At 38.4% G+C, this 12,589-nt stretch overlaps 1 protein-coding gene across 1 annotated transcript in view; it reads left to right on the top strand.

Moving 5' to 3' along the window:
- Positions 1-597: 597 nt before the first annotated feature.
- The window catches only part of MARCHF1 (membrane associated ring-CH-type finger 1), a 479,021-nt gene continuing 467,029 nt past the window's right edge, over positions 598-12,589 (top strand). The window contains exons 1-2 of the mRNA XM_070371927.1: positions 598-692; positions 2,020-2,168. Coding sequence (XP_070228028.1) covers positions 683-692; positions 2,020-2,168 — 159 coding nt within the window. The 5' untranslated portion in view covers positions 598-682. The remainder of the gene's footprint in view (positions 693-2,019; positions 2,169-12,589) is intronic.

The raw sequence follows: 12,589 nt of genomic DNA, 5'->3' as shown, positions 1-12,589 counted from the left end.
GATCAAAGGGGGCAAGCAGTCACTTAAAGTTGAGCAAATATATATACAAGTTTTAAAAATTAGAGAGTCTGGAAGATGCTAGTTATGCTTGGATTTTAAAATCCTTGAGAATATTGCATTGAATCAACTCAAAATGAAAATAAGCCTCTTCTTATGGCTTTTCCATGCATACTTCAGTAGCTGCAATATAATAAGGACTCAAAAAATGCTTTAGGATTAATGTTGATTGAATAAGGAGGAACATAGCTACAAACACCATCACTACTATGAGAAAAGCCTGCAAATGAAATTAAATTGTTGTGTTTAGTCTCAGAAACTGAATAGGAGATACCAAGTCTGCTGCATTTAAAAACATATCCCAGAGTGGATACTTATGATATAATTTTGTGGGCCACATTTTTATGCTTTTTATTCATGCATGAATTCAACATTTTATTATAAGCACTAAAATGATATTTAATTATAGAGTTAATTATTTTTAATAGCAAATGACTTACAAGTTGAACATTTGTTTGTACTTGATTAAACTGTTTTGGTCATTATGTATCATTTCACTCCCTGCTTTTGAATAAATATACTCATTTTCATTTGCTTTTAGTACACTACAAGAAATGTAATTAAAAACTGATGACTAACCAAGATATTGTGCATCAAGAATGTGGAAATATTTACTCTCTATGGAATGCAAATTAGTTGAGTATGCAAATTTTATAATACATAGATAAGAGTTTTCAATAAATTTCAAGCAATGTGTTTAAAGGGGCAAGCATTAATAATTTGTTGCTCATTCAAACAATTGTTTTGAAGCTCTGTTCGCCATTTCCATGTACAACAAATGAATGATTCACTCATATGAGATTGCCAGTCTTATTTAAAAAGTCAATCCATTTAGTATCTTAGATTTAATTTTTGTGAAAGTTTTTAAAAATAATTTCCTATGTACATTGTCCAGATCCATTTCACTTGAGTATTTTGTCATTTACAGAAATAACTCATCAATCTGCTAGTGCAATCTTTCTTAATGTTATTTTTCTTAGTCCTGTGAAATGTGCTATTTTGAATCTCTGAAATGTTATAAACCACCAGATTGCTAATTGCTTTGGATGCTGTGAAAAATAATTAATCCACATTATTTTTTATATTTAATTGACAGTGTAATGCATTTAACTAAAGACCTGCAATAAACTATTTCTAATTACTGAGGGTGGTGGAGTGGAAAACTAGGCTGTAAAACTTTACAAGAAAACAATGTTTTCTTCATTACATTAAAAGTCATTGTTGATATATCTTTTTCAGAGACAAATAATAAAGTCCCCTAAATGGGAAGTTCTGGAAAACTAGAAGGAGTTGTGGAACAATTTTACTCATGATTTAGTGAGATGCTTTAATTATTATTTTAATAGATTGCACTGGTGGTGTATGTCAGATACTAAATTTACCATCCTTGCACTAAAATTTCTCTTTCTTTATTTGGTAGAACTTTATGAGGGAGCTACATTATGGTAGGCTACAGTCCATGGGGTCGCAAAGAGTAGGACACAACTGAGTGACTTCTCTTTCACTTTCACTTTTTTATTATGAGGGAGCTAATCATGTCACTGCCAGAATGAGTGATCTTTATCACTGGTCTGTATTTAATTCATTCTGTATCTATAGATACAGACATTAACCTGAAAAGCTATGCCAAATTTTAGATGTCACTGAAATATGTAGATATACCAGGAACTGGGTCCATTCTTAGCTTCCAGAGCAGGGACTCCTCGTTAGAAACTGATCCTTGATGTCACAAATTGGGGTGTGAAACATTAGGCTCTGAGTAGTACTATTTGCATTGCCTTGTGGCTCTGAGGTTTTTAATTAATAGCATATCCTTCTTTTCCTCCCCATAACCCCTGGCTAAAATAAAATGTCTCCACTGGTATTTCATTCAGTTGCATATTTAATTTCAATGATGTACATATTCCAACAACAGACAACTAAAGCAAGTGACCTGTTTCAGGGAATGTAAATTGTTTTCAGGATTTCAGAAATTGAAAAGGGATAAGAGGAAGGAGAAAATGCTGGGCTGGTGTGAAGCAATAGCCTGTAATCCTCGCAGGATTCCTAATACCACTCGGACCCCAGAGGGCTCAGAGGAGTGGGCTGATACCTCGCAAGCCTCCACACTGGTGAGTGTAGCAATGGTACCTCGAATGGCTTGTGTGAATGGATGCTGAGGGAATGGTGGGGAGGGAAGGGCTTCCTAAGTTAACAGTTCTCTGCTTTGCAATGGATATTGTTTATATAGATGTTGTTTAATGGATAGTAATTATTGTAATTTTACAGAATTTAGAGTTTAATTCAGATTAAACAATTCATTTTTTTTCTGTTTCTTTTGACATTGCCCATCCATTATGTCAGTGACCTTAAAGAGATATTTAAAGTTTATATCTTGCATTCTACACTTTTTTAATGAAATCAATGGAGGAAAAGAAATAGGGTTATCCAAAATAATGAAAAAATCAGAATCATACCTTCTGTATTTTCCTATATTCTAAAAATGTCTTTAAATGGATTTAAAAGTTATAATTTTGATACACTATTGTGAATTAAGTAATTGCAAGAATTATTTGAAGACCAATAACATACTCGTTCTTGTATTGTTTTCTGCTTTAAGTTTACATGTTTGGCTTCAGTTAGCTTTATTTTCCAGTGATTAGGAAAATAACTTATTAGCAAAAGAGGTTTTACAAAGTCTTTGTTAAGATTTTGCATGCAATGTATTTCATTTTGATTTAAGGAAGGATTATTCCATTCAATCTCTAAGTTTTAATTGACATGTTAGTTGTATTTTAATTACTGTTTTACCAATTTATAAGAACAGAAGTGTTTTTATTGGCCTGATTTATTAATTGATGAACATGTAATTAAACATATGTAAAAGTTATGTTTCTTTTTGCTTCTGAGTTATTTGATAATTTCTGTAATTTTACATAAAAATAATAATCCTGAACAAATATTATTAAGCAAATTTAAATAGACACCAATGGAAGGAATAGGCTTTCAACTGATGAAACATAGAAGTGGGAATCCTATTTAATTTCACTCATCTTAGACAGTGGGAAAAAGGGCTGATGGTACTAAAATAAACTGCAATTTGATTGGACAGTGAAAGTTCTGGGGAATAAATTATTTGAAATCATTATCTGCAATGGTTCATCTCACTCTAATATACTCCTTTGTAAATTAATGTTTTCAATAAAACTGCTTGGCATAAGTTAACACCACTCAAAATACATGTTGCATAATATGTATATATAAAGCCAGACTTTGTAGGTATCATGCAATAGGTAAAAATTTTTCATTAAATATATTACTTCTGTGATCTCATTATAGTGGCTTTAGTGTTTAATTTTTATTTAGTAGAACCATAGATCCAAACCAGAAAACAATCTTGAGCAAAACATTTAGCCTGGATTTCTCTTATAATTTTGGGTAACTTAATATTAGCTTTATTTTACATATATTAGCTTTATTTTGTACATATGTACTAAATTTTACATATTTTACATTTATGGCCCAGAGAAATTAAGTGACTTTCTTAGTGTCACTTAGCTAGTAAATGTCACTCCTAGGATTACTAGAATCCTTCTTTCTCAAGATAGGGCTTGCTGTATTAGGGCAATAGCCTGCAGTCACTGTAACATAACCCCAAATCTAAGAAAATAAAATATTTCTTATGTCAGAGTGCACATGTCTAGGGCAGTTCTCCTTGGAGGTTCACTGTCAAAGGTTCACTGATTGTTCAGACTCCATCCATCTTTCTATACTGCCTTCTTAAGCAAATGAGCTCTTAGGTCACTGAGGAAAGGAAAAGGCTATGTGGTTCATTATGCATGAGCTATTATGGAGCAACCTGTAATGTGTAGGCATCCTTCCACTGGCCAAAACCTAGTCCCATAGACCTCAGACAGGTCTGAACTGCAAAGGAGGCTGATGAGTGTCAGGAAGCCATATGGACAGGACAAGCAGATGGAGCTAGTAAGCACTTAGCACATCTCTACCACAGTCTGTCCTCTGGTCATCACATATTCATGTCACGTTTCCACTCTTTCATGAAGAAGAAGCATTGCTTTCCAAGAGAGATAACTAAAAATTCTTTTGTTCAGTGAATTCCATTCAAGTCCATTATTGTTGTTATTGTTCAGTTGCTAAGTTGTGTCCAGCTCTTTGTGACCCCATGAACTGCAGCACACAAGGCTTCCCTGTCCTTCAGTATCTCCTGGAGTTTGCTCAAGTCCATAGTCCTTGGTTATTCATCATCCTCATCTAATGATGTGATGGTGAATCACCTACAAATAAATTATCTGTACCTTGCAACCAGCTCCCAACATACATACATACCCAATATGCAGGAGAGAGGTAAGAAAAAGGAAATCATAATAAGCGCTCATGTTTGGAAAGAGAAAGAATCAGATGAACATGGGAATCAGGGGTCAATTCCTGCTAGACAGACATTATCAATTCTCTCTGACTGAGAGGTAAGGGAGGATCCTTGAATTGGCTTTGACCCTGATCCTTAGGAGATCTCACTTGGACATCCTTCTCTCTAGCCTCTAGATATGCCCTCTGAGAAGTTCTCCCTTTTCTGTTATTGTCCCTGTTCACACTTGAAGTGCCTATAGAAACATATCACATTATATATATATATATATATATATATATATATATATATATATATTTTTTTTCCCCCTGCTTGGGGAAAATTACGGGGCCAAGAGTTGTTTTAAGTCTTAAGTATTTCAAAGCTCATACTTCTGGAAAAATGGTATTTTAGTACTACAGGCCTCTGACATCTGCTTGGGTTCTGATTTCTCTTTGCTTCCTGATAGTTTATGTGTCTATGAAAGTTCTTTCTTGGTTGCTTTTAATCCCCAATTATCCATGCCATTTTCTCATGATCTTATGTTGAAAAGTAGACAGGAGGACCACATCCTCAACATCTTTGTCTAGAGATACTTTGTTCAGCTGAGAGGGTACACTCAGTGTCAGCTTTAAATATCATATAAGCCTTGAGTCACTTTATTCAAATATAACTTTTCATTGGAACTTTGTTGCTCACTTCAAGGTCAGATCTACCAGTTGGGGTTTAGAAGAAGCCATACATTGGGTCCATTGCCAAAAGAAATATCAATAATCTCAGATATGCAGATGACACCACCCTTATGGCAGAAAGTGAAGAGGAACTAAAAAGCCTCTTGAGGAAAGTGAAAGTGGAGAGTGAAAAAGTTGGCTTAAAGCTCAACATTCAGAAAACGAAGATCATGCCATCCGGTCCCATCACTTCATGGGAAATAGATGGGGAAACAGTGGAAACAGTGTCAGACTTTATTTTTTGGGGTTCCAAAACCACTGCAGGTGTTGACTGCAGCCATGAAATTAAAAGACACTTACTCCTTGGAAGGAAAGTTATGACCAATCTAGATAGCATATTGAAAAGCACGAACATTACTTTGCCAACAAAGGTTCGTCTAGTCAAGGCTATGGTTTTTCCAGTGGTCATGTATGGATGTGAGAGTTGGAATGAGAAGAAGGCTGAGCACCGAAGAATTGATGCTTTTGAACTGTGGCGTTGGAGAAGACTCTTGAGAGTCCCTTGGACTGCAAGGAGATCCAACCAGTCCATCCTGAAGGAGATCAGCCCTGGGATTTCTTTGGAAGGAATGATGCTAAAGCTGAAACTCCAGTACTTTGGCCACCTTATGCGAAGAGTTGACTCATTGGAAAGACTCTGATGCTGGGAGGGATTGGGGACAAGAGGAGAAGGGGACGACAGAGGATGAGATGGCTGGATGGCATCACTGACTCAATGGATGTGAGTCTCAGTGAACTCTCAGAGTTGGTGATGGACAGGGAGGCCTGGCTTGCTGCAGTTCATGGGGTCACAAAGAGTCGGACATGACTGAGTGACTGATCTGATCTGATCTGATACATTGGGTCCAGCAAACCCTGAAACTTCTGGATTCTCTCTATTTCTGGTCAGATCTGCTTTCACACAAACCACTTAGTTCCTGAGCTCATATTTCTCCTGTAACACCTTGCTGAATGTAGCAGATAGTAGTTAACATGCATTATGAAGTTTTGTTTTTCAATATAGTTTGAGTGTTACCAGCCCAACAGGCCTAAGTTCTGACCCTTGAGATTGTGCCAAGAGTTATGCCCAAACTTCATAAAGATGAATAGCTTTCTACATTTGTAAATCAGTTCCCTGCTCCCTATTGCTTAAACATCAAACAAAAGCCACATACTTGTGATTTTCATTATGGTAGCACAGATTTTGGCTGTTGATTTCTGTATTTGGATAGTTATAAAAACTGCAGCACACTCAGCAAAAACAGAAAGCTGTGATTGTACAGAAAATATGATATAAAAATTATTTAATCTGCTATTCAGATCAGATCAGATCAGATCAGTCATTCAGTCGTGTCCGACTCTTTGTGACCCCATGAACCGCAGCAAGCCAGGCCTCCCTGTCCATCACCAACTCCCAGAGTTCACTCAGACTCACGTCCATCGAGTCAGTAATGCCATCCAGCCATCTCATCCTCTGTCGTCCTTGTCTCCTCTTGCCCCCAATCCCTCCCAGCATCAGAGTCTTTTCCAATGAGTCAACTCTTCACATGAGCTGGCCAAAGGACTGGAGTTTCAGCTTTAGCATCATTCCTTCCAAAGAAATCCCAGGGCTGATGTCCTTCAGAAAGGACTGGTTGGATCTCCTTGCAGTTCAAGGGACTCTCAAGAGTCTTCTCCAACACCACAGTGCAAAAGCATCAATTCTTCAGTGCTCAGCCTTCTTCACAGTCCAACTCTCACATCCATCCATGACCACAGGAAAAACCATAGCCTTGACTAGACGAACCTTTGTTGGCAAAGTAATGTCTGTGCTTTTCAATATGCTATCTAGGTTGGTCATAACTTTCCTTCCAAGGAGTAAGCGTCTTTTAATTTCATGGCTGCAGTCACCATCTACAGTGATTTTGGAGCCCAGAAAAATAAAGTCTGACACTGTTTCCACTGTTTCCCCATCTATTTCCCATGAAGTGATGGGACCGGATGGCATGATCTTCGTTTTCTGAATGTTGAGCTTTAAGCCAACTCTTTCACTCTCCACTTTCACTTTCATCAAGAGGCTTTTTAGTTTCTCTTCACTTTCTGCCATAAGGGTGGTGTCATCTGCATATCTGAGGTTATTGATATTTCCCCTAGCATTCTTGATTCCAGCTTTTGTTTCTTCCAGTCCAGCATTTCTCATGATGTACTCTGCATATAAGCTAAATAAACAGGGTGACAATATACAGCCTTGACGTACTCCTTTTCCTATTTGGAACCAGTCTGTTGTTCCATGTCCAGTTCTAACTGTTGCTTCCTGACCTGCATACAAATTTCTCAAGAGGCAGATCAGGTGGTCTGGTATTCCCATCTCTTTCAGAATTTTCCACAGTTTATTGTGATCCACACAGTCAAAGGCTCTGGCATAGTCAAAAAGCAGAAATAGATGTTTTTCTGGAACTCTCTTGCTTTTTTGATGATCCAGCGGATGTTGGCAATTTGATCTCTGGTCCCTCTGCCTTTTCTAAAACCAGCTTGAACGTCAGGAAGTTCACGGTTCACATATTGCTGAAGCGTGGCTTGGAGAATTTTAAGCATTACTTTACTAGCGTGTGAGATGAGTGCAATTGTGCGGTAGTTTGAGCATTCTTTGGCATTGCCTTTCTTTGGGATTGGGATGAAAACTGACCTTTTCCAGTCTTGTGGCCACTGCTGAGTTTTCCAAATTGGCTGGCATATTGAGTGCAGCACTTTCACAGCATCATCTTTCAGGATTTGAAATAGTTCAATTGGAATTCTATCAACTCCACTAGCTTTGTTTGTAGTGATGCTTTCTAAGGCCCACTTGACTTCACATTCCAGGATGTCTGGCTCTAGATCAGTGATCATACCATCGTGATTATCTGGGTCGAAAGATCTTTTTGTCCGAGGTCAGGGGCAGCGGCCGAGAGTGCCAGATTGCGATGGCGCAGGAACGGCCAAGAGGAGATACCCCACGTCCGAGGTCGGGGGGGCGGCCGAGAGGAGATACCCCATGCCCTTAAGCCTGAGGCCAGGGGCAGTGGGTGGGAAGAGCTACCCCATGCCCGAGGCCAGAGGGGTGGCGAGAGGAGATCCCCAGCGTCCGAGGTCAGGGGCCGTGACGAGAGGAGTTACCCCGTGTTGGAGGCCAGGGGCGGCAGGCAGGAGGAGATACCCCACACCCTTAAGCCTGAGGCCAGGGGTGGCGGGCGGGAGGAGCTACCCCACGCCATGGCTGCACAGGCACAGGAGGGCCTAGAGGAGCTATCCCATGTTGAAGGTCGGGAAGGGCGGTGGTGAGGAGATATCCCTCATCCAAGGTAAGGAGCATTGGCTGCGCTTTGCTGGAGCAGCCGTGAAAAGACACCACACCCAAGGTAAGAGAAACCCAAGTAAGACGGTAGGTGTTGCAAGAGGGCATCAGAGGGCAGACACACTGAAACCATACTCACAGAAAACTAGTCAGTCTAATAACACTAGGACCACAGCCTTGTCTAACTCAATGAAACTAAGCCATGCCCATGGGGCAACACAAGATGGGCGGGTCATGGTGGAGAGATCTGACAGAATGTGGTCCACTGGAGAAGGGAATGGCAACCACTTCAGTATTCTTGCCTTGAGAACCCCATGAACAGTATGAAAAGGCAAAATGGTAGGATACTGAAAAAGAAACTCCCCAGGTCAGTAGGTGCCCAATGTGCTACTGGAGATCAGTGGAGAAATAACTCCAGAAAGAATGAAAGGATGGAGCCAAAGCAAAAACAATACCCAGCTGTGGATGTGACTTGTGATAGAAGCAAGGTCCGATGCTGTAAAGAACAATATTGCATAGGAACCTGGAATGTCAGGTCCATGAATCAAGGCAAATTGAAAGTGGTCAAACAAGAGATGGCAAGAGTGAATGTCGACATTCTAGGAATCAGCGAACTGAAATGGACTGGAATGGGTGAATTTAAATCAGATGACCATTATATCTACTACTGTGGGCAGGAATCCCTCAGAAGAAATGGAGTAGCCATCATGGTCAACAAAAGAGTCTGAAATGCAGTACTTGGATGCAATCTCAAAAACGACAGAATGATCTCTGTTCATTTCCAAGGCAAACCATTCAATATCACAGTAATTCAAGTCTATGCCCCAACCAGTAAAGCTGAAGAAGCTGAAGTTGAACGGTTCTATGAAAACCTACAAGACCTTTTAGAACTAACACCCAAAAAAGATGTCCTTTTCATTATAGGGGACTGGAATGCAAAAGTAGGAAGTCAAGAAACACCTGGAGTAACAGGCAAATTTGGCCTTGGACTACAGAATGAAGCAGGGCAAAGACTAATAGAGTTTTGACAAGAAAATACACTGGTCATAGCAAACACCTTGTTCCAACAACACAAGAGAAGACTCTATACATGGACATCACCAGATGGTCAACACTGAAATCAGATTGATTATATTCTTTGCAGCCAAAGCTGGAGAAGCTCTATACAGTCAGCAAAAATGAGACCAAGAGCTGACTGTGGCTCAGACCATGAACTCCTTATTGCCAAATTCAGACTTAAATTGAAGAAAGTAGGGAAAACCACTAGACCATTCAGGTATGACCTAAATCAAATCCCTTATGATTATACAGGGGAAGTGAGAAATAGATTTAAGGGCGTAGATCTGATAGATAGAGTGCCTGATGAGCTATGGAATCTGCTACTGGAAGACTTAAAATGTCAGAAATTTGTACAAGTTTAGTATTGCGAGAACTAGCAACCACCTGTACAAAAGAGTAACACAGACAGGAGGCTAGAGTTACTAGAATCTAAAATGTTGACTGAGACCTCTCAGAACTATACCCAACTTCAAGAAGATGTCCAGTTCTTAACTTCTCAACTGGTGTAGGAAACTTGTAGCTCAGAGGAAGGACCCTGAGGATTTAGGACCAATATTCCTGAAAGGAATGTAATCCTTATATATTCAAGTGGGAAAAAGGAGTTGGTGCAGTAAAACTAATTCAGGGAGTGTGAAAAAAAAAAAAAAAAAAACAGAACAAGACAAAAGAAAAAAACGTAGAGACTGGACCCACCTTCCATTGCTGACTCAAAGAAGCCTTGCTGGAATATGCTACAGAAAAAGAGTCTTCTCTCTCCTCCTGTCTTTTGATTTCTGTTATTTATTATTTTTTAAATTACATATTAGTTTTACTATTAATAGAGAAACACCATATGGTTCTATTACAGTTTCAGAAAAATTACTAAACCTATATCTACATTGATTTTTAACTTAAAGAATTATAAATGAAAAACAGAAACAGCATTCTTTAATTTGATAAAATACGTTTATTAAAACTTTAAAAATAGCTTATATAACTGTAGAGCTTTAGAAATATTTATATAAAATTAAAGACAAGTCAATTGTGTTAGTTTTCTATAGCTGCATAACATTGTCATAAACTAATGGCTTAAACCAATAATATTGTATTAGCTCATAGTTCTATAACTCACCATATTTATTGACCTGAAGATCTTTTAGTACTAGTATTGGCAGGACCTGACCAAGAAGTAAATGTCAAAGGAGACATCTGGTTTAAAAGCTCCCAACTTCAGCATCTTGGAACAGAATATAGAAGAATGCATTTAAAGCTGGGTGGTATTAACTTAGTAATCAGTAGAGAAAATTAAGAATAGAAGCTTCAACAAACTCAGAAATTTCAAAAGCTTTCACTCATTACTCAGTCTGATACAGAACATTTGATCCTCCAACAATGAATGCAGAGATCTATGCTCCTCCCCTCTCATGTCTTAAACATGTCTGGTGGTGGTTGGTTGGTGATTTAGTTGCCAAGTTGTGTCTGACTCTTGCAGCCCCATGGACTGTAGCCCGCCAGGCTTTTCTGTCCATGGGATTCTCTAGGCAAGAATACTGGAGTGGATTGCCATTTCCTTCTTCAGGGATCTTCCTGACATGTCTTAAACATGTCTCCCATCTCTACGTCTTTAACATAGGCCTTGGAGTGAGTTTATTAGATAAGGAACAGAGCATAAATAGATAATCATAGAGATACATGGTAACGTTTAGATATATCATTGTATCTTGGCAACATGGACTGGAACCAATGACATACCCAGTGTACCTGTCAGAATGATGGGAAAGAAAGCTTTCTTATATGACCCAAACAGGGAAACTGAGAGCACTGTCAGCCTCTACCACGGTTGGATTCTGCTCTGAATGGTAGCACTTTTGTCCTGAATTTCAATTCGTAAAACCAGGCTTTTATTGTTATTATATAATAATACTAGTACCCTCTGTTGTCATCAGAGCATTTGAAGTTTTTCTGCACAAATCATACTCCATCTAAACATGATGAGGAGGAGGAGGAAGGGAGGAGACAGGGAAGGACGAAAAGGAGGATGAAGAGGATATAACTGATTATTATTTGCTGGGAACTTTTCTAAGCATTTCATACATCATCTCATTTGTAACATTACAAGGACTGATGAGGTAGGCATGATCATTATGCCTGTTTTGTGGACAAAAAAATTGAGTTATAGACAAATTTAAAGCTTGCCCAAAGTGACTGAGCTGAAGCTAGGTTTCCATCAGTCCAAGGAGTCTAAATCCAGATGGCTGCTCTCCTGTCCCTCGGTTGGGGGAGAAAGGTCATTATTTGAATTGTATACATTTGGCTAAATACAAAAATTGTAAATGAGATAATAATACATTATAATGTGGCATAAAGACAAATATGGCCATTTCATTATAATGTCATAAGTATTTGTGTCTGATATATTATTTTCTTCCCTGCATTGGCTGATATAACTATGGTCAGTTTCACCATTGTATCCTCAATAACTAACTAATTGGAAAAAATAGCTTTTTAATTTTTTTATCCATAAGGCAGTTCAGATCCTCTGCTTTCTAAATTCAGAAAATGCTTACTTAGCCTAAAATTTCTTAAGTTTAAAGATTATTGAAGGGTTTGAGAGATGCTTATTAAGCAACCATCTTTGTAATTGTAACCAGTGGGATGAGAAAACCTCTTGTATGACAGGCAGGGAAGAAATACTTCAAATTTATTATAATACAAATTTCCATGCTAAAAACAAAACAAAAAATACCTTATATTGACTACCTTGTTACTGTTCAGTCACAAAGTCGTGTCTGACTTTTTGCAAACCCATGCCAGGCTTCCCTGTTCTTCACTATCTCTGAGAGTTTGTTCAAATTCACATCCATTGAGTTGGTGATGCTGTCTAACCATCTCATCCTCTGCCTCTCTCTTCTGCTTTTGCCTTCAATCTTTCCCAGCATCAGGGTCTTACCCTTAAGCAATTCCTGAATCAAAAAGAGTTCAACATTAGATTCAAAATGAGAGAAAAGGAAACTGAAGCAATAAGAAACTAAAATAAGAAGGTGAGATACTTTATGGGAATAAAGTTTAAGAATCTATGGAATTCAAAATAGGGAGATCAAAAAATGTCATTTTGGGAAGTCATCAACG

The sequence above is a fragment of the Bos mutus genome, chromosome 6 (genome assembly GCF_027580195.1).
Source record: "Bos mutus isolate GX-2022 chromosome 6, NWIPB_WYAK_1.1, whole genome shotgun sequence".
Classification (NCBI taxonomy): Eukaryota; Metazoa; Chordata; class Mammalia; order Artiodactyla; family Bovidae; genus Bos; species Bos mutus.
The sequence above is the reverse complement of the archived record's forward strand: the minus strand, read 5'-3'. Positions and strand labels throughout refer to the sequence as shown.